Here is a 25,886-nt window from a genome sequence, read left to right on the forward strand (position 1 = left end):
TGAGCAGATCAATTTTGGCCACCAGTGGTGTAACAATACACTTGATCTCAGAATCGATTATACTAGCTATTTTTATGGATAGCTCATTCTCGGTCTCTTTACTCTCATGTAGCCCATTGACTTCTTCCTTATTCAGACACATAGGTGCATGAGTGGGTTTTTTCCGACTTAAACGAGGCCCACTACATTTGGGCTGGGGTTTTCTACATGCTCTAACTGCTCTAGACCTGCGAGGGGGGCAGGGGACGGGGATTTCACTGTTTCAGTATCTAGGGCAACATCTGGGTCAAGAATAGATTGTGAATTAATGACAGAGGATACACTTTGTTCTAATGTTTCGCTAACTAGGACCTCTATATCTGCGACAATACTGCTATTTGCCCGTAGTGGGGAATTCGACGAGGATTCTGACAGAGGACCCGTCATTGGGGTGATGGAAGAGCAACTCAATCCCAATGACGCCTTCCTGTCATTATTGATTTTACTTACAATCTGCACCAAATAGTTGTCCATAGTGTTTGGTGCAGAGCCAACCTTTTGTTTAGACATGCTACAGGAATGATGTTACAGTGCCTTACAATTAATCACTGGTCAATAATCCCAACCGTGAATAATGAAAAATAAATCAAAGTAATAGCAAATGGTCACCTATACTATGCAATATTGCACAACTAGGTGCTATTGGCAAATATATTTTAAGAGGCCACCAGTACCTTTGAGTCCACAGCTTAAATATACAGAAGCTCTACTGGCGATGAAAGAGAGGTAGCCCGTCCCGTCCTCACACGGCCACAGACGGCCCGCCCTTTGCCCGGGCTTAGCCCGGCTGGTCCCGCGCGCGTCCCGCGACGCGGAGGGAGTCTGCTGCTTATGAGCGCCTCCGGGCGCGAAAGCGAGATTGTTTGGGGCGGGGCCACTGCAGGGGCTTCTGGGGGCTGTGGTCTCCTGCCTCCGTTACCACGAGGACCGCAGCAGCCACCCCAGCAGGAAGCGGTAACAACACCTCGGGCGCCGTGCAGTCAAGCGTCCCCCTCCAGGGACCAGGTAAAGTTAAATAAGCACCGAATCGTGGAAATTGAAGCTCCCCTAACTAAAACGTTTACATCTGATTTGTGGAATGCTGCCTCTGGAGGGAGTCCTAGTCAAATTAATTGGCAGTACTCAGTGGAACACTAACATGGTGAGCAATTCTTTTAACAATTAAGTGTGATTGTAAAACAAATAAATGGATCTCATTATTATTTATTGTTATACGTCCTTTAGTTTAAGACCACCCAATATTGAGAAAAAGTAATATCAAAAGGTGATCTGGTTTCTGGGGTACTATTCTGAACACACCTCAAAACAAATGCCACCTCAGACCAACAGACGCAACTACCTGTGTTTCCGCAGCCATTTACTGCTTCCTTGTCCTCCTCATCCTCCTCCTCGGGGAGTGAGCTGTCGGTTCTCTCCATTATACTGACCGAAGTGGTTCTTTTTCTCTGTGATTCTGGGGCAAAATCAAAAAGAACCTGATCCACAGGGTCTGGCTGGAAAGGGCTGGGCTCCGCCGGTGGCTTCGGAGTGCCATAAAGGTTGCCTAAATGAGAAAGGGGAGATATGGCATGAGGAGGAAGACATCAGCTTGTCTCATTTAGTGAATCTTGGACTAGTTTAAATCAAGATATTCTCATCACGCTGGAGTGTACAACCAGTGATCATCGCTGTATAGGAATCAATGCCAACAGCCAAGTAGAGGAGGAAGAGGAGGTACAGAGAGAAATCAGGGTTTTGCCGGGATCATGAAGCGAGAAAAGTAGCTCTATCAAAAATGCAGTAGAGGACCAACCAAATTTCATTCTCAATCATTTTTGGGTTCTCAATATACCCGTTTTAAGTGTTGCTTTCAATCTAAATCCATTATTTATTAATGATTTGTGAGGCACTACATTTCACTAGTAGGCTACTCAAAGTACCTCAGGCAGAAAAGGAGATAGAAGTATAGATAAAGGTCAAAGTGGGAACTTCTCTTTGCAGAGTATCTTATCACATCCTAACTTATCCCCACTGACCACCCTTTTTACACTGCCTCACCCAATAAATAGTCGTCCTCCCTAGTTGTGGTTCCCTATCTCGTGATCCCCGAGCCAATCCTTTTGTAGAGAGCTCCATTGCTTTGTAGCTAGGTTTACACTCTAAGCATCATATACATACATTCACCTAATATGAATAAAGCCTGCTTAGGAAGGAAACCAACTTTAGGAAACACTCTTAAAACACACATACAGTGCTCCAGTACAGAAGCTGTGTACAACATTCTTGGAAGACTCTATAATATCGTCCTTTTAATCGGTAGCAAGATATCTAAACCAGACACAGATGCTGCGTTTTAAATGACTGCTGAGCTGCTGGTCCTAGGTTAAGAGGATGCTAGGTGGGTTTGAAGAATCCATTCCACCGACTGGTAGATGTGGAACAGCAGAAGCAGGAAGGCTGGTCTCCTGTTGGAGCGGGCATGGCCCAGGTGTAAGTGTGCTTAGCCATCTGCTCATACAATAAACTAGTGAGGCGGGAAGAAGGTAAGGAAAGCAGTGGTTAAGGTGACAGCAATTAAAGCTTGGAAAGAGAAACATTACAGCTACTACTGCTGTTCTTGTGAAAAGGATGTTTAATATAATGTACACAGCAGTTTTGATCATGAGTGATGGCAGTCCTGGCTAATCACTGACCTGAGCTTGGTAAGGCAATTGGCTCATCTTCAAATGATCCATCTTATGAGAGATTCGAACCCTTGTCCAATACTGCAAAGTCACATCTGCCACACTCCACTATATACTGCCATGTGTACCTGGGGAGTAATCCATTTTGTTTCAATTTAAAGCTGGCTCCTAGTTTAGCACACAATGCTACAATTTTCTGGGGGAAAATCTTGCTATATTCACTGGGGAATGTATTTTTGCATGGAACAAAAGTGCATTTATGACAAATTTTGTATTTAACAAAAACATATGCATTCTTTTTTACAATGCAAATGTCAGAATTGGGTCATATTTGTTTTCATTTAACGCCATATGTTTTTGGAAAAAGTATACTGTTATAAAATAAACCAGTAGGCAGGTAAGAAGGAACTCTTCTTTATTGGTCAATCACCATCACAGGTTCCAGCATAACTCTAGAAGGGTGCATTGGAATGTTCGTGACAGGGGAAGGGAGAAACCACTAAGGGAAGAGGGGGAGGGGGGGAAAGGAACGTACCAAGTGGAAGGATTACAACACACCTCCCTGCATAGGGCGAATGAGAGAGAGAAAGAAAGAGATAAGAGAGGGAAAGGAGAGAGAACCAGGAGTCTACAAGGTGAAAGCAGTATCAAGCGGGCAGCGACAGTCCACTGCAAAACCAGGTAAGTAGTTAAATAACAAGTCCTTCAAGGGAACAAGGAAGAAACAATAACAATATCTCTCACTTAACACAGTAGTCTCTGGTCCAGATAGGTGAGCTCCTTGTTCTCAGTGATCTTCTGGGATTGAGAGTTTGAGACTCTGTCTCTGGGTTACCACCGTTGTCGAAAACACCCCCTTGTCCATGAAGGATGATTCTGTCCATGCTCCACGTTTGGCCATTGTCCAGATGGACTACATTCTTTCCTACACTAGATATTTTGCACGGATCTGAAAATCTTGACGCTTCTTTCCTGCGTGCTTTAGGTAAATCCACCCGGACCCAATCTCCCTCCTTGAACATTTGTTTTTTTACATGTTTGGTCTGGTCGTATCTGATTTTGTACTTTGTTTGGTGTTCTCCCACTTTTCTTGAAATTTCACCTCTGTTTACTACACAAGTGTCCTTTCTTGACCCTACAGGTGGAGAAAGTTTCGTCTTCGGGATCCTTCCTTTAAGAGAAATGAACGGGGAAACCCCAGTGACACTATTTGGAGAAGTGCGATAGGCCCATACCGTTTCCAGTAACGCTGAATTAGCTGGTGTCCCCATCACTTCAGCCCTCTGCAAACACTCTTTGAACAACCGGTTGATCCTTTCCACTAAACCGTTTGCACGGGGACAATACAATGCTGATTTGTGGTGAGTGATGCCCCTGTGATACAGAAACTCTTTCATGTTGTCTGAAGTGAACTGTACTCCATTGTCTGTTATGAGGGTGTCAGGTAACCCCTCCTCAAAGAACACACTTTCTAGGAATTGTATGAGGACTCTTGTGTCGATTTGGTGGACGCATTTGTAGACCAACCACCGTGAGTGATAGTCCACCAGCACCAAGATGAAGCGTTCCTTCAATGTTTTTAAGTTGAGAGGACCAATGATGTCCAAGGCTAACTTAGACCATGGTCGATCAGGCACTTCGACGGGAGAAAGGGGGGGCTTGCGAGTCTGGTGAGTTTTGTCACTACGGCTACAATCTACACAATTTCTCACCACGTGTTCCGTCATGGCGTACATACCTGGCCACCAATACTCCAGTCTGATTTTGTTCTTGGTTAGACTCTGCCCTAAGTGTCCTACGTGTGCTAGACCCACAATCTTCTCTCTCAAGTTCTCTGGAGGAATAACTTTCTCCGCTCTGCAAATCACATTTCCTTGTATGTTAAGTTCTACTCTGACATCCCAGAATTTACCTAAATTGGTGGGAATGTCGTTCTTGTTTCCAGGCCAACCATTTCTGATGAATTCTTTGATCGAACACATTTCTGCATCAGCTTTCATGCTGTCAATCCATTCTTCCTTATTTAAGCAGGTAAGTTGCAGTATTACATCATCACATTCACTACTAACAAGAGCACTCTCCCCCTCTAATGGAGACCGTGACAAAAAGTCAGCAACCGTGTTTTGATAACCTGGCATGTATTTCACGCAAAAATTGTAGCCTTCCAAACCCAAAATCCATCTAGCAATTCTGGGGGTGGTTTTGTTGGCTCATTTGGTGGTGAAAGCAAACATCAGTGGTTTGTGGTCCGTCTTCACCGTAAAAGGAATGCCCCACAGAAAGAAGCGGAAGTGTTTGATCGCCCAGAAACAAGCTAATGCTTCTTTCTCCACCACCGAGTAGTTGATTTCAGCACCCTTTAGAGCACGAGATGCAAAAGCCACAATGTGTTCCTTACCCTCCCCCATTTGGGTGAGACTGGCCCCCAACCCTTTATTGCTTGCATCTGTGCAAAGGACTGTGGTTTTTTTAGGGTCAAACCTACCCAGCGATGGGGCAGAAATTATGCTCTCTTTGACCAATTCAAAGGCCTTCTGACAGGCATCGGACCACACAAATGAAGTTCTGGATTTGAGTAAATTGCGTAAAGGTTCCACAATGGAGGAATAGTTCCGCACAAATTTGGAATAATATTCGGAAAGGCCCAAAAATGATTTGAGGTCAAGAACACCTTTAGGGGGAACAGTGTCCCGAATAGCCTTAACTAGGTCTACTTTAGGTTTGATACCATCTTGAGAGATGGTGTGCCCCAGGTACTCAACCGATCCCACTCCAATACGACATTTCTCTTTTTTTAGCGTGAGGCCAGCTTTTTCCAAGTTGGTCAAGACCATCCTGAGAGTGGCATTATGCTCAGTCAAGTCCTTCCCGTAGATTAGTATATCGTCTTGGAAACAGAGAGTTCTGGGAAGGTCTTTCAAGACGTGCTGCATGATCCTCTGGAAGGCAGCCGCAGCGGAAGCCAACCCGAAAGGCATGCGAAGGAATTGGAATGCTCCCAGGGGTGTCACAAAGGAGGTGAGATGGCGTGAGTTGGGATGAAGCTCCACCTGGTGATAAGCAGAGGATAGGTTGAGAACGCTGAAACAACTCGCACCATTAATGAGGGTAAGCACCTCATGAATTCGTGGGAGAGGGTGCCTGTCTACCCATATGTTCTGGTTAAGGTCCCTGAGGTCTACACATAGCCTGATATCCTTACTGGTAGCCTTGGTGGTAAGAACAATGGGGGCCAACCATTGTGAACACTCTATGGGTTCAATCACCCCCAACGACAACAATCTGTCCAACTCATTACGAAGGGGAACGTGCATTAAATGTGGTATGGGTCTGGCTTTGTGTGCTACCGGCTTGGCATTGGATTTTAATTTGATGGAATGCTGATAATTCTTGAGTAAGCCTAGGTCATCCGAAAATACCTTTGGGAAGTCATTGCAAACATCCATCCCTCCAACTGAGGGATCCACTAAGAGGACCTGATCGGGGCTGTTAGGATCTAGCTTAATCCCGAGTTCCCTCTGGTGTTTCCAACCCAACAAGTTGGACCCCTTCTGGGTAATGTAGATCTTGCCCACCGTGTTCCTCCCTTTGAACCCTATTTCTTTCGTGGTCATGCCCAACAGGGGTATGGGGTCCCCATTGTAGCCTCCAGGTTGAATGTCTGGGGGCTGTACCGTTTCTTCCCAGGAGGGGAACAGTTGTGAAAATATACTAGCATCAACCAGGGTATATGGGGAGCACGAATCAGCAAAGACAGTTAGAGTTTTGTTATCCAGAGTGATGTTGCAAGAAGGAAATTTGTCTGAATTGTTAGTGTCTTTTAATTGAAAAATCAATTTAGGATCAGGAAATGCTTGCGACTCGATCTCCAACACTGATTTCGAACGCTGATCATGACAAACCCTGGACAAATGTCCTTTTTTCCCACATTTGTGGCAGACAACAGAACGTGCTTGGCATATCGGGTTGTTAGCTAGGTGCGTTGGGCTACCACATCTATAACACTTGAGTTTACTCCCCTGAGATGAGGTGTTAGCCAACTTATTTTTAAGATCTTTGCTTATGACATTGACCTCCGTGGTTTTGCTTCCTTCACCTTTCATTTCCACCATACAATCAGCTGTGTGCTCAATCCCTACCGCTATATCTATGGCTTCCTTGAGGTCAGGGTTAGCCACCAGAAGCCTCTCCTGAATCTTATGATTGTTGGTGCACCTGACCAATTGGTCCCTAATTAGGGAATCCTGAAGGGATTCAAACTCACATGTGTTCGCTAAACCCTCTAACGCTGCAATAAATGGTTTAACTTTCTCATTTTTGCCCTGTGTTCTTGAAAATAACTTATGCCTCTCTAAAACTACATTTATTTTCTTACTAAAATGTTTTTGTAATTTATTTACTGCCACCATATACACATTCTCATCGTCATCACTGTCACTCCCACCCTCTGCATTAGTGGAGATGTCATCATACACTTTACGTCCCTCAATACCCAAATTGTGTAACAGGGTGTGTAATTTACGTAAATGGGAAAATTTCTCCCCCCCTATAGCAATTAAATAGGACTCCAGTAACCCAAACCATTGTTTCCAAGGCAGAACTGGCTCTCCTGCCTCGTTAAGGAATGGTGGAGGCTGCGACATATTAGTTGCTGCCATTATGTACAAAGACTGGAAAGAGCACCCCACACAATGCAAAACGTTGCTAAGAATGCAGAAAAGCAATCACAATTTCTACCTTTGCTTTACAACCCCCCACATGCACAACCCCCTTGTACACTGCAATACATGAATGAAGCAGTACATAAAATCCAAGGTATACGCTTGTGCAGACAATCTGAGATATAAGAAACAAAATCACCAATGTGCAGTAACCATGACGTATAAGCAAAAGAATCTCTAAACTCCGCAGTATATGATGGAAATCTCCTCAGAATGAGAAAATGACCCTTAGAGCGTGTGACAGTAACAATTAGCGAGGAGCAGCTGAGCCTGTCAGCGTGAGCAGACAAGCACGTCCTAAGAGGTATGACTGTGCCCAGCAGTGATTAACACAATGTGCAGCTGTGCCCGTCAGCGTGATATGACAGGCAGGAATCCCTAGAGCTGTGCCCATCAGCGAACGTAGGAAAAATTAGCTTGATAGAGGGTCCCACAGCGTGGATGGAAAGTGTACTAGCGCTGGAGACGATCTCTTCACAACCGGACTGAAAACTTGAGCCACACTGCCACCCAGAGGCCAAAATCGGCAGCGCACCCTGAGCGCCTCAGCTGAGGAAAGTCAACATCGACGATCAGCTGAGGGCGTGCGAAATGGAATGCGCCGCTCATGTGAGGATGTTGGAAGGTGGCACCAAGAGTAGATCACACAGGGAATGCCCCAGAGAAACTTCCAAGAAGCTGCCTTCCGACCGAAGAATAGAGCGACCACACAGCACCTCAGACAGCAGCCAGCCTCACTCCGGACAGCACTGAGGAGACAAAAGGGAGTCACCTGCCATATGTCCGAAGCGTCACCAGAGGGACAGATGACAATAGAAGCCTCGTCACTGAGGCGAAGGCGGACCAGCGCTGGAAGCGATCCTTCACCCCCAGGACCACAGACGGAGCCGCGGCAAGACGGGAAAAGCAGCGCTAAGAGGCCCACACACAGAGCAAGTGTCATAAGACCACGGAGGCGAAACGAACGTGGCACAGTTTAATCCTTCTCTCAGCCACAAGATGCAGCAGCAAAATAGCTTAATAAAACGAAGGAGGTGGAAGCCCCATTCTAAGCACAGCCTCAGTCTTACTTTGAAGCAGCAGAGCCTCCGTGGGCAGCAAGGTACTCACGACCGCCTACACAGGATAGCTGGATTTGAAGAAGCAATTGGGGGTGATGGTGAGCCGTCCCCACACAGCAATGCGTCGCCAGTGTTATAAAATCAACCAGTAGGCAGGTAAGAAGGAACTCTTCTTTATTGGTCAATCACCATCACAGGTTCCAGCATAACTCTAGAAGGGTGCATTGGAATGTTCGTGACAGGGGAAGGGAGAAACCACTAAGGGAAGAGGGGGAGGGGGGGAAAGGAACGTACCAAGTGGAAGGATTACAACATATACATTTTACATTTAGAATTACTTTCATCATCTCGGTTTTACTCAATAAGCTTAAAATAGAAGTTCTAATAAGAAATACTGCACCGAAGCGTTATGGAGAGGGAAAGGTCTACTGAACTGTTGAAAGTGCGCAACATTAGTTTCTTTATTTTCTTCAATGTTGGTTCAAATTTCCAGAAAAAAATATTTCAGAAATCATCTGCCAAGGATAAGGTAGAAATAAAGCACTGTCGAAAATTGTTTCCGGAGCAAATGAGCAACACTACTCTGTAATCTGCACCTACAGGATACACGCTTTCCATGCACACACTAATAAGAGCACATCTCAATCAGGTCACAGGCCGAGCCTTGTGGCTCCCTGCAGGATGGAAGGTCTCCTTTCCCACAACTCATGGCAGCTCAGAATCCCACCAGTGCTTCGTGCAGTCAGTCGCTCCTGGGGTTGGGCTGCTTTCCTTTTCTCAAAATGGGGATTTGGGGGGCAGCAGACCGAAGGGAGGCCAACCCCCCTGGGGACTTTGAGGAAGTGGTGCAGTCCAGAGGAGTGCACGGCAGATTGGGCTACCTTATAGCCCAGCATATATACCCTCCATTTTGTGTGCCAGACATTATTTTAACGTGGTAACCCGGTGGCTGGCACACTTCTTTGTTTTTGTCCGTTTTTTAGTGGGTTCTGCCGGTTGGGAGGCGTAGGTTGGAGGCACAGCGTTAACGTTTTAGGCAATCGTACTCACCTATGGAGGACCATCGCGTTACACAGGCAGTTCACCTGCTGGCGGTGGCAGGCAGGCTCGACCTGCTGAAGGATGCTTCCAGTGGGACGGGCCGGCCCCCGGTAAAGTCTGCCGGGGGGGTTCGCTGCTGCTGTTCTGGCCTGTGCGCCGTCCCCAAACATCGCCCCAGGTGAGAGGGAGTGGCTGCCTGCGTGTGAGGAGAGCATCCCATACCGTCAGGAATGCCGCTGCCCGCGTCCCACGCAGGGGGACATCAGCAGGGCAGCTCTCTAGTGGCCACCCGTCGGAGCCTCCCCCCCCCCCCCCGTTCCATCTCTCCCGAGAGGCCGCGCCTTGGGGAGGGGAGGCCTCAATAGGCATATGCTGGGGGAGGCGGGCCACTGGTGCTGGGCGGGGCTAGGCCCTACTTAAGCCTTCCGCCTCCGCAGATCGCCCTCTGCTTCCTGGGGTACACTCCTGTGCCGCGCGAGTTTTCCCTCCGGTCTACAGCGCCGCCGCCGCCGTCGTCGTCAGCATTACGGTATGTCCATGCTCTTGCCCCCCCCCCCGTCCCTGGTAGTACAGGGGCCCTGTGGTCGGACACTACGGGGGGGCGGAGGTGGTCGCACATGGTCGGGGGCTGCAGGGTGGCGGTCAGTTTTCGGGGACAGGCGTTGCTCCCAGGGGCAGATGTAGGGACGCAGCAACAAGCCGGGTGCGCGGCCACAGCGGAATTGCTCAGGCGCGTTAAGAACGCCTTATGCTGGTCGCTCCTCCTGGGCTGGCGTCGGGTTTGGCAGGAGCCCGGTTCCCGGTGAATTTTTGTGGGGGCGAAAGCGAGAGCCGGTGTACGGAGCTCAGGGAGAGCTCATACCTTGCTTGTATGAGGCCACGGGCCAGCCCTCGGCATCTATGACTTCTGCTTGCTAGAAGCAGGGCCCCCCCAGCCCCATTTACCGTAGAGCAGTTAAGAGCCGGGCAGCATCCTAATGCCTCATCTGAGACCTGTGGGGGAGGGGGCTCAAAAAATGCAATTTAGCTTCGTAAATCATTCCTGTCTTAAATGCTTCCTCCAGTTGTGTTAGTCCACGTAAGTATGTCGGCACTAATGAACGGAACAAGCATCATAATTCCCGCCAATAGGCTTCCAAGCGCTGCGGTTTAAGACAAGATGGCGTCACTGCGCTGATCTCCGGACGACAATCCACTTCCTACCCAGGCCACAGTGTGACATAAAACCCTTTAGAACAAGTACGCTATAATAGTGGGCCTACTACCCTTCTGGTAACACACGCCTACGCTTCGTGAGGGTTGTGAAGCGCTATATAAATGTAGCCCGGAGGCGAGTGCTCCGGCCTCTGGCGCTTAACATCGCGTTCCTTAACTTTCAGGGTAAACTGAAGTTCGCTTCCTTGAGTTGTTTGTTGATTGTAACAACACATTCTCGATGTCTGCCTCCTGTACCTGATGAAACTTTCAGGGTAACTGAAGTTAGCTTTCTTGAGTTTTGTGTGTTTATTGTAACACGGTCGGCCGTAGCATAAGGGGCGGTTTCGCTACTCCTCCCGGCTTAGTTTTGGCGCTTTCGCCCGCTGGGGCCTGTTGTCGCGGGGGTCGGGTGAGTCTGGGGGCTACGGGTCAGGTTTAATAGTTTCCCCGGTCTGACTGGGCATCCGTTGGGTGGGTGGTACCATGAGTTGTTCATCCCGCTTTCGGCCTGGCGATCCCACGGCCAATGCTGCTCGTTTCTGGTGCCCCTGAACTGGAAGTGCCGAGCCTCCTGGTGAGAGGGTAGGGACGGGAGGCTGAGTTCCTCGGTGCGCAGTGGTCAGCCTCCGAGCTCTAGAATTTGTGGGGGGGGGCACAGCTCCCGCCATGGTTTCCCCCCCCTGGAGGCCTGTATCGCGGCCAGTGGGCCGCAATAGGCAATTCGGGCTCGAGGCTGCCCACCCGCCCAGAGGACGCGCTGCCTGGGGTGACCTGCGAGCCAGCCGTCGAGTTCCAAGTAAGGTAGCCTAAGTGCAGGCAGCGTGATTTGGCGCCTCCACGGCCTGGTAGAGACGCGGGTGGCCTCGGTCACACTATTAGCAACTGCATGGCAGAACCAGTATGCCCCAGTGTACCGGTGCCTAGGGACGACGACAGGGGCAGTCAGGCTTGTGGGCATCGTCGTGTATACACAATTCATTACATGCATTGCTAGTAAAGTACTTTTCACCCTGAAGTGTACCTAACTATGTGTTTCTCGCCATGTTCTCGCAACGGGTTGCTGGGTAATACTGCATTTTCAGCGGGTGCTTGAAGTCTAGAGGCTTCCAGCAGGTAGTTTGTGTGTCAGCCGTCCCCGGCATACTGGCTGCATGTTCCATTCGTATCGAGTTTTGATTGCTTTCGATCCCGGGTGGGCGTACACTACGCTCTCCTGCGCTGGCTGCTGTAGGTACAGTGCTCGGAACTGCACAGGAAATGCTCCTATGCTGCCCCCCCTTCTGTTGCCCTGGAACCACGTGGCTTGCAGGGGCCTCGTTCCCCTATTCACTAGGCTGGCAGAATCCACTGGACACAGCCTGACAGTGGGTGCGCGTCGCGTCGGTACATTTACCGCATGCTGGCGCTCGGGGATTTTGTTTCATGTTAGGGGTAGGGGGGCAAGCCCCCCTTGGCATGTCTGTGCGTTGTTGCATGTCCGGTAGGTAGGCCGGAAATTTCTTCGGTGCCGGGCAGAGGCATGCGTGGCGCACGGGTGTGAGCCGGCCCCCATTGGGCTGCTGGCTTTGTTGTGTGTTTTTATCGGTGGGCTGTGTTGTGTATTTTACCGGGTCCACACCCCAGCTGCGGCTCGGCATCATCATGCATAGGCACACACTTAATAGGAATAAAAACCCACATTGCTTAATGTCCTTATGCAGTGTTGTTTGAGGACTAGTGGTTTTTATACAACTTCAAGTCATGATGATGATAATTTTAGAGACTTTTATGGGCACCCCCTTTATGCAAAACGCAGCAACCAGTCTAAATACCTACATGAGACTCCTGCGCCACTGACAATACATCAGCTTTTCATATGTACGCATGAAGGGCTTCATCTTTGTGTCGTCAGTTACATTAAATCTTGAGGGGCAGTCGTACCTGCACTGCACGGTCACAAAAGTCGTGAGGCCGCTTCACCCAGCCATGTCTCTGGAACCATGCAATGCCGTGGCTCATTTTGTATATCCTTGGGCCGGCCACATATCCCTTCATCTCCAGCATGCTTTGCTAATTAAATGATTAAAGGAATAACGTCGCATGTTTTTAGCTCAAACAGAGCAACAGTTACTAATCGCAATGACATGGGTTCACACGCACTGGAAGGCCCTTTACATAGGTTCCCTGGTATCTTTGTCCCAAAATCCAGCATTTATTTAGGGTTATCCGGTACTAGGGGGGAATCTCTTTGGCAGTAGTTCCATGCCTGTAGGTGCGAAGTGACGAAGTTATGTGTCCCAAGTGGTGCAACAGGATAAGGGGGGGTATATATATGTTATCTTGGATTAGCAGGAGTACAAATTATGTCAAAGGTTCAGCCTAAAACCCAGTCTCAACCATAATGCAATGGTCAGCTTGTAGAAAGGTGTAACACGGAAATTGATCTACCGATGTTATTATTGTGAGTTCCACGCTTGAGTCAAGAGATGCTGCTGTCTTTCATCTTCGCCTTACTATTCGAAAACAGCTGGTGTAATGTTTTCTTTCAAATCACAGTCATAGTGGCAGCTTAGTCTATACAGAAAAGTCAGCAGCCTGAGCTGTTTTGAGACAAGCAGAAGGCCTGGGTTTGTGTGTCATACATAACATCTTTAAGGTTATTCTCCCTCTCCACAGGGAGGCAAGGTAAAGCCCAGAGTGTCATGGTCTACCGAGACTTAGCCTGGCTTGCCTCTTCTGCGACCTTTTGAAGTTCGTTTATTTATTTTAGGACGGTGACAGATGCTATCACGCGTTTGAGAGGCACCGGGGCCAGATGACATTTAAGTGCATTGTGTTCTGGAAACTAAGGATCGGGTCCATTGTAGTAAGCACAAGGAGCTGTAAATACTTGGTGCCGCTCATAGATGCCCTGTGTTGGGTGAATGATATCTGAGAGCTGTACTCCTTCGAAAAGGACATTGCCAAATAGTCAAGCCAATGGCACATCAAGTGGTTATGGTGAAAAATCTCGAAAGTAATTTTGTTTTGGAATAAAAAAAAACGATACTGCTCTCTTTTATCCATTCTACGATATAAATGTGTTGACGTGAAATGTTCACCTTGGCCACGTCACGACCCCCATGATTACAACTACATGTGGTGTTCCCCAGGGATCCTTGAAATGGAAACTCTTTGGTGGAACAAGGTTTATCACACTAGGTCCCAGATATTGGAACTCCCCACCTCGAGTGATTAGGTCCTGCAGAGACCTCATGACTTCCCGCAAACTCCTAAAACATGGCTAGTTAGACAGGTATATGAGTAACATACCACTCCAACAGGTTCAGAGTAGCGCCAGGAAACCAATCTGGTACGTGTGCCCTACAAATTTAGTATAACATAACAAATGTTGGATTGGATTACATAATCTTTTAGGAGCAGAACATACTGTGTTTATTCAAAAACTGAGAGATTCGAAAACAGAGCTTGTGGTACCACACAGGATGTTTCACAAGGTGACAGCAAGCCATACGGTTTGGAATAAACAATTTATAAAAAAGAAATTACACTATTTTGAAATTAATTAAATAGAAGTCAACAAGTTTAACGATATTTTGGACTAATAGTTATGGTTAAAGGTGAGATAAGGTTACCTCGTTTCACGCAATCAATTCTAAGAAATTGCAGTTTAATTTGTATCAGTCAATAACATTAACTAACAACATTATATAACAAACATTAAACAAACGGTAAATAATGTCAGTGCCTGTTGAAAAAAAAAAAAAAGCATTGCACATAGGTTCATAATTGTTGTGGTTAGCATTAGGTTTTGAATTAGGGAAGGAGGTGCTGAGCCAATTCAATTATTGAAACTGATTTGATTGCTACAAATATTAGTTCAAGTTACATGCCGTCTTCAGGAAATGAATTTTAATTTTAAGCAAATTAAAAAGTAGGATTGAACCGAAATATTTCAATAATATTTATCTTAGTTTGAGTTTATATGAACTATTGAACAACAAGGCTAGAGTAAGACTCCATCATCTAATTTAATGTAACTTAATTTGCAAAAATATTCAATACAACCTGTATTATCTGGTTAGTCAAGATAGATCCCCAGAATGCCAGGTCATTATTGGCAGTAGAAAGGCTAAAACAAGGAGATGTTGCTGAGATATTGGTCATTTTGAAGCAAACAATAGGATAATAATACAATGTGAAGAGAAGCAAAAGTAGGGAGTTCGGCCGAAAAGGTAAATATGGCAGAGTTAGCAGTTTTATCGATTTTTCATTGATTTGTATTAGCATACTGTAGGAAGGTGAGATTGTCTCAACGAATCATTTGCCAATAATGCTGTTTCTAGCCAAGGTTGTGGCATTAACCATTCAGTGACAGTGACATGAAGCAGCCAGGGACAGTGAGCATATGTTTTCTGTGTGCTGGGTGAGAGTACAAAGACAGAGGTTGTTGCCCCCATACTGTCTGATGTTCACAGCTTTTAAGTGCCCATCCCATCATTAGATACCCGTGATGTCAGCTTGTGTTTACAAACATAGGGAAGGCAGTTAACTTACACGTCACCTTCATCTTGCTTTATTGTGCTGTAGCTGTTGAAATCACATTTCTAAGCCGGAAAGGACCCTAATTTGGCCCAAATGGAAAATCACAACAGGATTTCATGTCCATAAACCCTGTTCTCCGAAAATACATCCACCTTACCTGCAGAGAACATATTCTCCCATTGTTTATAAGATTGAAGAATTAAAAAAAAAAAAAAAAGCTATGGTTCAGTTCTGGCTCTACAATGTAGGTTAGATCTTCACACAATTACGTTAGGTAGATCTGCAGTTGCATCGCAAGAAAGTTAGGAGCATCATTCACGTATAAGCTGAACAGCAGTGGGGCCAAAAGACATCCTGGCGTCAATTCGCTTTGTAGAAATCTCCTTTGTTAGTCTGCGCTGGGTTTCTGAGTAAAGTTGCAAATTATTGCTGTTATTGACGGGTTACAGAACAGGATCCATAATTTAGCCCACGAAAGCTAGCTCGCAGGGGCAGGGCACCTATAACAGCGAAGGGAGGAAGGGGGGGCTCTGGCAGCAACGGGAGCCTCCCCAGAGCTGTGGCGGAGTTACAGGGCGATATGGAGGCAGAAGGGTACAGTAAGGGTACCTCTGCGACAGTCGGTACAGTAAGGGTACCCCTATCCGGCACAGAAAGGGTGCCCGAGCCAAGGTCCGGGAGCCGAAGGAGGTTCTGGGAAGATCGCGACGGCGCCCCGTTAGTCCTTCGGGCGGTTGGGGGGCCTGACCAACCGGGGGTGTGCCATAACACGCTACGCCCCCGTTAAAAGGGGCGGGAGTATTAGACAGATCACGTGATCCAAAGGAGGATCTGAAAAATGTGCCGCACTGCCGGGCATCGACCCACCGTGCGTGCTGGCTCGCAAGGCGGGCGGAGCAGCGAGGGGCTGCTTGCCCTGGATCGCCCGTAAGATAACCCACTCTATCGTCATACTTTTGTTGTATGAAATAAACCTGCAGCAGTTCTTCACCCATAACTAATGTGTCAGTGTAATCATTGGGTGATGTCTGTGCATACGTATTGAGTGGAGCGGATGACGGTGTGGTCACTATGCCGCTGCCCGCTGCCCGCGTCCCACGCAGGGGGACATCTGCAGGGCAGCTCTCTAGTGGCCACCCGTCGGAGCCTCCCCCCCCCCCCCCGTTCCATATCTACCGAGAGGCCGCGCCTTGGGGAGGGGAGGCCTCAATAGGCATATGCTGGGGGAGGCAGGCCACTGGTGCTGGGCGGGGCTAGGCCCTAATTAAGCCTTCCGCCTCCGTAGATCGCCCTCTGCTTCCTGGGGTACACTCCTGTGCCGCGCGAGTTCCCACCCTTTCCGCTTACCCTGCGCGGCGTAGGCAGCGCGCAACTGGAATGTTATAATGTTTTTTCTTGTGTTGCAGGCGGAGTTACAGGGCGATCTGGAGGCAGAAGGGTACAGTAAGGGTACCTCTGAGACAGTCGGTACAGTAAGGGTACCCCTGTCCGGCACAGTAAGGGTGCCCGAGCCAAGGTCCGGGAGCCGAAGGAGGTTCTGGGAAGACCGCGACGACGCCCCGTTAGTCCTTCGGGCGGTTGGGGGGCCTGACCAACCGGGGGTGTGCCATAACACGCTACGCCCCCGTTAAAAGGGGCGGGAGTATTAGACAGATCACGTGATCCAAAGGAGGATCTGAAAAATGTGCCGCACTGCCGGGCATCGACCCACCGTGCGTGCTGGCTCGCAAGGCGGGCGGAGCAGCGAGGGGCTGCTTGCCCTGGATCGCCCGTAAGATAACCCACTCTATCGTCATACTTATGTTGTATGAAATAAACCTGCAGCAGTTCTTCACCCATAACTGTGTCAGTGTAATCATTGGGTGATGTCTGTGCATACGTGTTGAGTGGAGCGGATGACGGCGTGGTCACTATGAAGTTGTTGGCTCAGGCAGGGTGGGATGGCGCATGCGGCCAGCCTGTGCTGCAGGGCCGGAGAAAATATTAAAAGGTGTCGGGCAAGGCCCCCAGCGGAGGCAGGAAGGCCTCGCAAGTTAATATAAGGATGGAGAAATGCAAGGCCTCCGGTGACGCACCAGAGGCCTCGCAGTATTCAGCAGTGGGCGTGACCATTCACAAAGAGGCCTCGCCATTGCCTGGCGAGGCCTCTTGTGGAGGAAATAAGGGTGGGCCGTGGTCGAGGAGCCCACGGGCCCGCCTGATGCTAGGAGCAACAGGGGAAAACCGGGGGTTGGGGTGGGGCGGGCGGCACCATAGGCGGGGAGACCCGAGTGCCAAAGGTCTCGGTGGGGGTGGAGGCCATGGAATATGCAGCATGTGGGGGGGCCCACACAACTATGGTATCCATTGGGGTGGAGGCCGGGGAGCCTCACGTCCGCGGGGAGGCCCGCTCACAGAAAGGATGATATGTGCGGGACACCGGAGTGGGGACAGAGGACCCCCCAGTGTGCACGGCTCAAGAATTATCACCTGCAGGAGAGGGGGGATGAGCGCAAAGGGCATGCAGGGGTAGGATTATGGGACAAGGGTGACCAGCAGGACTCTGGGGTTAAAAAAAGAGAGCATAGAGGTGAAATTCAAGAAATTACCGTACATGGGGACTGCAAAACCTTTAGGAGCGCATTTAATGCCATTGACGAATGAGAAAATCTTGAAACGGGAGTATGTGAAGATCTTAAAGTTACTACATAGAGAGCTCAGGTCTAAGGAGGAATCCAAGGAAGAGAAGTTAGAACTATCCAAACGCCCCGCGAGTCCCAGTGACGATTGAGAACTGGACCGCGGCTTTCCTAATCTATGCCAGCGTCTACTGCAAGAGGTTGCTTGAGAGAGCAGCCGCCATATTCAAGTACATAGACGTCATCAGGAAGGCGCATCTAAATTTCTGGGAAAATACATGGGCCCAATATGAGGAGGAATTTCAGGCCCTACTAGCGGTAGACCCGGACGCCCAATGGGGCGAGTTGGACACAGATTTATGGCAGCACACCGTGGGGCCAGCAAAATTTGGCAAGACCATTTTTACAGCGAGTGGATTGCCAATAGTACACAAGCCCTTTCAGGGTCGCCACACCCGAGGCGGGGTGGAAGTGGGTAATAGAAGCCAAGGGACCCAAATGGAAGCATGCTGGGACTACAACAAGGGCCTATGCATAAGAGAGCTCTGCAAATTCCGACATCAATGCACAAAATGCTCAGGCAGACACCCGCTGCCTGCTTCTCAGCTGGCACCCCCACCGCCACGGGCTACGGGCAACAACAGGGGAAGGCAGGGAGTCAGACAGGAACGCCCCAGGGGAATCAATACAGACAAGGGGGTTCCGCTCTGGAATAGTAGCACAGGGACCTGGAGGGAAAGGTTCATACACCCATTAGCATTGAGAAATTGGCTTTCTGGCTCTCCTTTTACGACAGGACTGATGACGCTGCGGTATTGCTACAGGAGTTTAGGGAAGGTTTCAGGCTGGGATACAACGGCCCAAGAATACGCCGTTGGTCGACCAATCTAAAATCAGCGGTGGAGCACCCGCAAGTAGTTCGACATTTTTTTTTAATAGAAATACAGGAAGGGAGAATGGCAGGCCCGTTGGCAGGCCCATGGACCAGTTAGTTGTGTCACCTATCGTGTAGTGCCCAAGAAGGCTAGCAGGGCAATATCGTCTGATTCAACACTTGTCGAGGGCTATTCAGGTGAATGACTTCATCCCCACAGAGCAAGTGTCAGTGATGTACTCGTCTGTGGACGTAGCCCTAGCTTTAGTGGAGAAGTTCGGATGGGGGGGGGGGGGCGCTGATGGCAAAGAGCGACATTAACTCGGGGTTCCATCTGCTGCCGATGCACCCTGATGACTTTCAGTTGTTGGAGATTCAATTAAAAGGCCAATGGTTTGTGGACAAGGCACTCCATATAGGTTGCTCCATTTCGTGTGCCCTCTTCAAGTGTTTCAGTACTTTTCTACAACGATTATTCACTTGGCACACAGGGGTGGAACACATAACACATTACATGGACGATTTTTTCTTTGTGGGGACAGCGTGGTCGGGAGACTGTCAGGACTCACTTGACAGATTCCAAGGTCTGATGGCAGATTTGGGGGCACCCATGGCCCCAGAGAAAACAGTAGGGCCTACAACAGTGTTGGCATTTCTGAGCATCAATGCAGGGGAGGCCCGGTTGCCGGAGGACAATAAGTGTAAAATGGTGGCTTTACTTAAAGCAATGCTGGCGAAAGAGAAAGTGACAGTGAAAGAGGTGCAAAAGCTCCTGGGGCATTTGAACTGAGCATGCAGGGAGGTAAGAGCAGGGCGGTCTTTTTGCAGGCGCATTTGTTTGTCCCTTTCAGACCTACCTTGCCTCACAATCATGTCCGTTTGAAAGCAGGGGTGCGGGAGGACTTGCGCATGTGGAAGGCCTTTTTACACAACTTTAATGGCTTTCCACTGTCATCCTGGGCGGACATGGACTTGGACACACAGATTTTCTATGATGCCGCGGGTGCTTGCGGTTTTGGCCTATACTGGCAGGGACACTGGTGTCCTGAGAAATGGAGGGAGGGCAGATGCAGAACCGCCTTCTTGGAATTTTTTTCCCTGGTTGTGGCTTTCATGTTATGGGACCCACAGCTGTCTCACAAAAGAGTCCTTTTCCGGGTAGACAACATGTCGGTAGTGTAGGTAATCAACAGGCAGTCGTCTAGGGAGCCAAAGCTGTGGCAGCTGCTATGAGTTTTTGTGTTGCATTGCCCGGCACGTTCCCGGTGTGGACAATCACATTGCCGAACGCTTTGACTCGTTCGCAGTTCCAGAGCTTCCATGGGCTTACCACGGAGGCGAATCAGGGGAAGACTCACGTGCCACAAGAGCTATTTTCCGTAGGCGAGAGAGGCTGTTACATCTGGTAGCTAGATGTTTAGCCCGGTCAACGAGGAAGGCTTACCTACTGGCCTGGGTCCTGAAGAGTGGGGCTCAGAGGAGGCGAAAAGAACAGGACAGAGTAGAGGATGTCGTCCAATTCATACTGGGTCTTATTGAAAGAGGACAGTCCACGGTGACAATTGCAGGGAAGCTGGCGGACATCGCTTTTATGGGCAAACTGTGGTGATGGGACGCCCCATCTGTGGGAGAGTTGGGGAAAAGAATCCTGGAGGGATTGGCAAGGAGGACAGGCCCTGCGGGGCCTAAGCGGAGGCCAATGACATTGGATAATTTGATGCATGTGATTCAGTCCCTTCCAAGGGTGTTCCCTGAGGACCAGGTGACGGGATTCTTTGACCATTATGTTCTGGCTATTTTTTGGAGCATTTTGGGTTTCGGAGCTACTGGGGGGAAAGAGTAGCAGGGGGCTCCTCTGGGAGGATGTGTGTTTACAAGACAACGGGGTGCAGGTATGGTTATACAAGTCTAATACTGATCACAGAGAAGCGGGGGAAGGCAGTGTTCTTGAAAGCTTACCCGGTGTTGGCGGCGGGACGGTTCGCTAGGGCAGAGTTTTCATACACAGGGATGGGAAACCCGTAACGGCTTTCCAATTGTTATCTATCCTACGCAAGGCGTTAACACTATTAAGTTTGGTCGCCAGCCAGTTTGGGACCCATTCCTTCTGGACTGGCACAGCAACAGAGGCTAGCAGACTGGGTTGGGGGCCCAATAGAATAGGGGAGATGAAAATCGGGTAGCTTTCTCACTTGTATCAGGGGGAGGGTGATGAAGGGATGTAATGTGCAGGTTGTCATCTGTAATTCTTTTGTAGGTGTGGTCGTCGGTCCCTCGGAGGCGGGAATGACGGTCTGGATCGTGGGCTATTCCTTTGCAAAATAGGCAAATCGACACGCTAGGGTGAGCTTTCACGGTCAGAACCTGGGTTTCAATAAGGACTTATACTCTATCTTGTTGAAAGGGAAAGGTTGAATGCGATAGCAGGAGCTGATACTGTGGTTGAACAAGCTCAAAGGGGGAATGAAATGTCCAGACGTTCTTATCATTCATTTGGGAGAAAATTATTTGGTGACTCAAAAGGGGTTGTCCTTAATTAAGGAGATGAAATGGGACCTCAGTCAGGCTGGTAAGCTGTGGCTTAGGCGTCTACACAATGTGGACAGAGTTCATACCCAGGAGAGTGTGGAGGGGGGCTATTAAACCGTCAGCCATCGGAAAAAGACAAGAGGAAACTTAACAAGGAAATGAGGGCATTTTGCAGGGATAACGGTGCTGGCAGGATACAACATTCAGACTTGAGCACGAGGAGATTTTTTTTTAGAGCGGACGGAGTTCCCCTGTCTTTTATGGGGATAGAGCTCTACCTGCTCCAGTTGAAGTTAGCACTAGCCAAAGTGTTAGGGGTTGAGTAAGGGGCTCAGAATATGACACTCACTCCTGTTCAGGTAAGATGGGGGTGGGTAGCCCCTGGCCCTGAGCGGCGGTTGGCTGCGAAGTTGCCAGGATTTACACAAGTTTATTATTTGTCAGCGGCAGTTCAGGCTGAAGGGGAATGGGTAGGAAGTTCATGCCTGGATGACATAGGAAGTTAAAACGTTAGGTAGAAAGTTCAATGAAGTAACAAGCATTTACAATGCAATGGTCTCGGCATTGTTAAAGTTAGAGCTATTGGCATCGCTCATGACATTATTTTTGTTTTTAAAACATTTAAAGAAACGGCATTGTTATTTACAATGTCAATAGCTTAATCACTCTCAAATGCGAGACCTATTGCATTTGCACCCACACACAGAGCCACACACACAAAGCCACCCACACACACAGAGCCACTCACATAGTGCAACCCACACACAAATAGAGCTCTCCTCTGGTTGTAAGGTTGGGCTTGTGGGTGCGTCGTTGTGTGAAGAGTAGGGTTAGGCTGCCGCTGTACCTAGATGATTGATTGGTTGCGCAAAACGTGAATGTAGTGCCATGAAGATGCGTGGGAGAGCTCACCTGCAGGGACCATAAACTGAGGCAGGGGGCGCCACAACCTAACTGTGGAAACATCACTGTCAGGGCTGTTACTAATGTGCAAAGAGAGTGCTGGGTTGACGAATTCTTTTCACTACACAAACAACATTTACTGCCTGCATAGGGGGCAGCCTTATGGTTACACAATCCACTATACAAACAGCATAAAAACTTCACAGCAAATGCACTCGATTCTACCACGTTACGATAGTGAACCGATCCGTGATGCGCTTTAGAAAGTCCCATCACGTGACCGTATTATATTGTTTGGCCAGTAGAAGTCATTTTTTTTAAGGATCGTTGAATGCACTTAAACATCTCACCGAACAGGTTATTGTGCAATGTTTATTTTTCGCATAGCTGTACTTACAGGCTGCTCTTGATTAATGCTGGCATTGTGTTTTTTTTTTATTATTCCTCCCGAGATCCATGTGGAATTTGTTTTAAACATTAAACACTGAGCTCAGGACGTTATGCCACATCTTGTCCTCTCCTCTGGTTGTAAGGTTGGGCTTGTGGGTGCGTCGTTGTGTGAAGAGTAGGGTTAGGCTGCCACTGTACCTAGATGATTGATTGGTTGCGCAAAACTTGAATGTAGTGCCATGAAGATGCGTGGGAGAGCTCACCTGCAGGGACCATAAACTGAGGCAGGGGGCGCCACAACCTAACTGTGGAAATATCACTGTCAGGGCTGTTACTAATGTCGAAGACAGTGCTGGGTTGACGAATTCTTTTCACTGCACAAACAACATTTACTGCCTGCATAGGGGGCAGCCTTATGGTTACACAATGCACTATACAAACAGCATAAAAACTTCACAGCAAATGCACTCGATTCTACCACATGGTACGATAGTGAACCGATCCGTGATGCGCGGTTGACGAATTGTTTTCACTACACAAACCACATTTACTGCTTGCATAGGGGGCAGCCTTATGGTTACACAATCCACTATACAAACAGCATAAAAACTTCACAGCAAATGCACTCGATTCTACCACATGTTACAATAGTGAACCGATCCGTGATGCGCTTTAGAAAGTCCCATCACGTGACCGTATTATATTGTTTGGCCAGTAGAAGTAGTTTTTTTTTAAGGATCGTTGAATGCAATTAAACATCTCACCGAACAGGTTATTGTACAATGTTTATTTTTCGCATAGCTGTACTTACAGGCTGCTCTTGATTAATGCTGGCATTGTGTTTTTTTTTTTATTATTACTCCCGAGATCCGTGTGGAATTTGGCAGGGGGGCAGGGGGTAGGGCGCACACGCCGGGGAAAGAGGAACAAACAGGGAACGAGCACGTCTCCCATCGACTGGCCTGTTTCTCTTTTACAGTGTTCTGTGTTGAATGCACTTAAGCATCTCACCGAACAGGTTATTGTACTATGTTTATTTTTTGCATAGCTGTACTTACAGGCTGCTCTTGATTAATGCTGGCCTTTTTTTATTTTTTATTATTCCTCCGGAGATCCGTGTGGCGAGATCCGTGTGGAATTTGGCAGGGGGGCGGGGGGTAGGGCTCACACGCCGGGGAAAGAGGAACAAACAGGGAACGAGCACGTCTCCCATCGACTGGCCTGTTTCTCTTTTACAGTGTTCTGTGTTGAATGCACTTAAGCATCTCTTGCCTGAGCGGAAAGCGTCACACACACAAGATGGCTGCGTTGCAGGCAGAGCGCGTTGCAGCCGCGTTGAGGGCCTAGGCGGATTCAACGCATTGCCCACCTTCATTCAGGAAGGTGTGGGAACTTAGTTGGATAAAAGTAGTTCATGGTGATTTCTCGAAATATGATGATTCCGGATGGGTCGAGTTGGCAGTACGCCCCCCCCCTCTGATTCCGGATAGGTCGGGTTGGCAGTACGTTCCCCACCGTACCCGAACACAACAGTGTGACTTCGTAGAAAAGTAATAGTCGTCATACTTGGCTTGGTGGCACACAAACCTGAAGCAACGGAGGCGCAACTAACTCCACGTTGTAAGTTGTGTCTAACAATGTCCCGAAGGTCTTCATGTCGCCCAGTACCTGGAGGGTCGGGAGAGGCACCGGTATTGGGTTAGTTGCGAGAAGGAAGTAGGGTCTATTGTCGGTCGGCCAAGGTAGCATCCAGGCAACGTCCAAAATTAACCACCACCTTTCTCCGAGGCGAAGCAGAAATGCCTCGGAGAAAGGCAGCGGCGCTTTCGGATTCGGGGGCGTGTTCTCCTCTTGCCATTGGCTGGAGGAGATAATTAGAAAAGTTGCAAAAAACACGCCCCCGAATCCGAAAAGGACGGGGCCTGTTCGGAGTGACGAACCTCTTCTTCAATGGCTGGCCAGCATTCAAGAGGCCAGCCAATGGAGAAGAGGGGAGAAGAGGGGCGGGTTCAAGCCCCTCTTCTCCAAGTCATTAAATCTCGCAAGCGCAGCCTTCGCTAGCCGAGACCTAAAAAGGGTAGTTGAGGTAGGAAAAGGGGAACGTTTTTTTAGAGGTCCCACTTTCAGTTGAGCAGCTCTGATGCACATATGTTAGTCAAGTTTGAAGAGGTCATCGGGGGGAGGGATCTATTAGGGGGGAGGGATCTGTTAGGGGTGGGGGGAGTTGATCCTACGTGATTAATGCTGTATAGTGAGGATATTGTTTTGTAAGGCAAGGCCCAAGTTATGTTGTAATATGCACCTGTCTCAATAAAGCGGCATTTTTCACACAACCCAATTGTCAGTAGTCTGTGCTGCCCCCTCTTTCCCAATGCTGTATATGCAATCACTATGACACATTATTTATTTTGCAGGGATTTTACACTATGTGCAAAAGGCGCTGGCATTGAAGATGAACCCTGGAACGCAATACCTTAAGCACTAACCGCCAAGCTGCTTTGCTGCTGTCAAGAATTCCTGTCATGCGAGGGGAGGAAAACGGTAACCAGCGAAAACGGACTACATCTCCCAGGATGCTTAGCGGTTGAGAGGTTATGTAAACAGGAGAGCTGTTACATAACTCAAGGAAAACACGCCCTTATGTAAACAGGAGAGCTGTTACATAACTCAAGGAAAACACGCCCTTATGTAAACAGGAGAGCTGTTACATAACTCAAGGAAAACACGCCCTATAAAGGGAGGAACCGGGAGGTACAACGCTGTCGGATATTGTGTTTACACCGACGTACCTGCTTAGTGAAGAGCAGTGTTCCGGAGTGGTGCTCCAGTAAGGCAAGAACGGAGGTAGGTCGAGTCGTTATTCCCTGGGCCGTGTCTTGCCCCATCGTCACCTGTGAAGGACCCGGAAGCTCTACCGGATAACCATTGAGCTTCGCTTTTTGACTCGGCTGAGTCAAAGCGCAGTGGCGCTTTTGCTGGTTGGAGTCGTAGCTCCCAGCCCGACCAGAGATACAGGGACTGCCAGCTGTAACGCACACCAGGAGGTGTTTGCCGCGTTACAGACTCGGAAGTCCACGGGATCGATCGAGCGGCTGCTCTCGGTTCAGTCTTCTTTGCTTGTGATTGGGGTATCGGTGACGCATCACCAGGAGGTGACTCCGCGTCCCGGTGCAGTCTGAGGAAGAGGTTGAGCGGCTGCTCCCTTCAGGTAGAGACCCCGGCTGGGTGTTTCCCTGACTCCTCGATTCTCCCCAACACTCTTCGTGCCCCTCACAGCCTACCGATTGGCATTGTCGGCCATTTCATTTCTGCCCTCTGTTGGCATA

At 48.7% G+C, this 25,886-nt stretch overlaps 1 protein-coding gene across 7 annotated transcripts in view; it reads right to left on the reverse strand.

Annotated features, from left to right (window-relative positions):
- MAGI3 (membrane associated guanylate kinase, WW and PDZ domain containing 3) overlaps positions 1-25,886 on the reverse strand; it is a 2,362,625-nt gene that overhangs the window by 951,274 nt on the left and 1,385,465 nt on the right. For all 7 annotated transcript variants that reach the window (XM_085653126.1, XM_085653134.1, XM_085653154.1 and 4 more), the window contains one exon: positions 1,379-1,582. In XM_085653126.1, the coding sequence (XP_085509252.1) occupies positions 1,379-1,582 (204 nt within the window). The remainder of the gene's footprint in view (positions 1-1,378; positions 1,583-25,886) is intronic.

Source organism: Triturus cristatus, chromosome 1_1 (genome assembly GCF_964204655.1).
Source record: "Triturus cristatus chromosome 1_1, aTriCri1.1, whole genome shotgun sequence".
Classification (NCBI taxonomy): domain Eukaryota; kingdom Metazoa; phylum Chordata; class Amphibia; order Caudata; family Salamandridae; genus Triturus; species Triturus cristatus.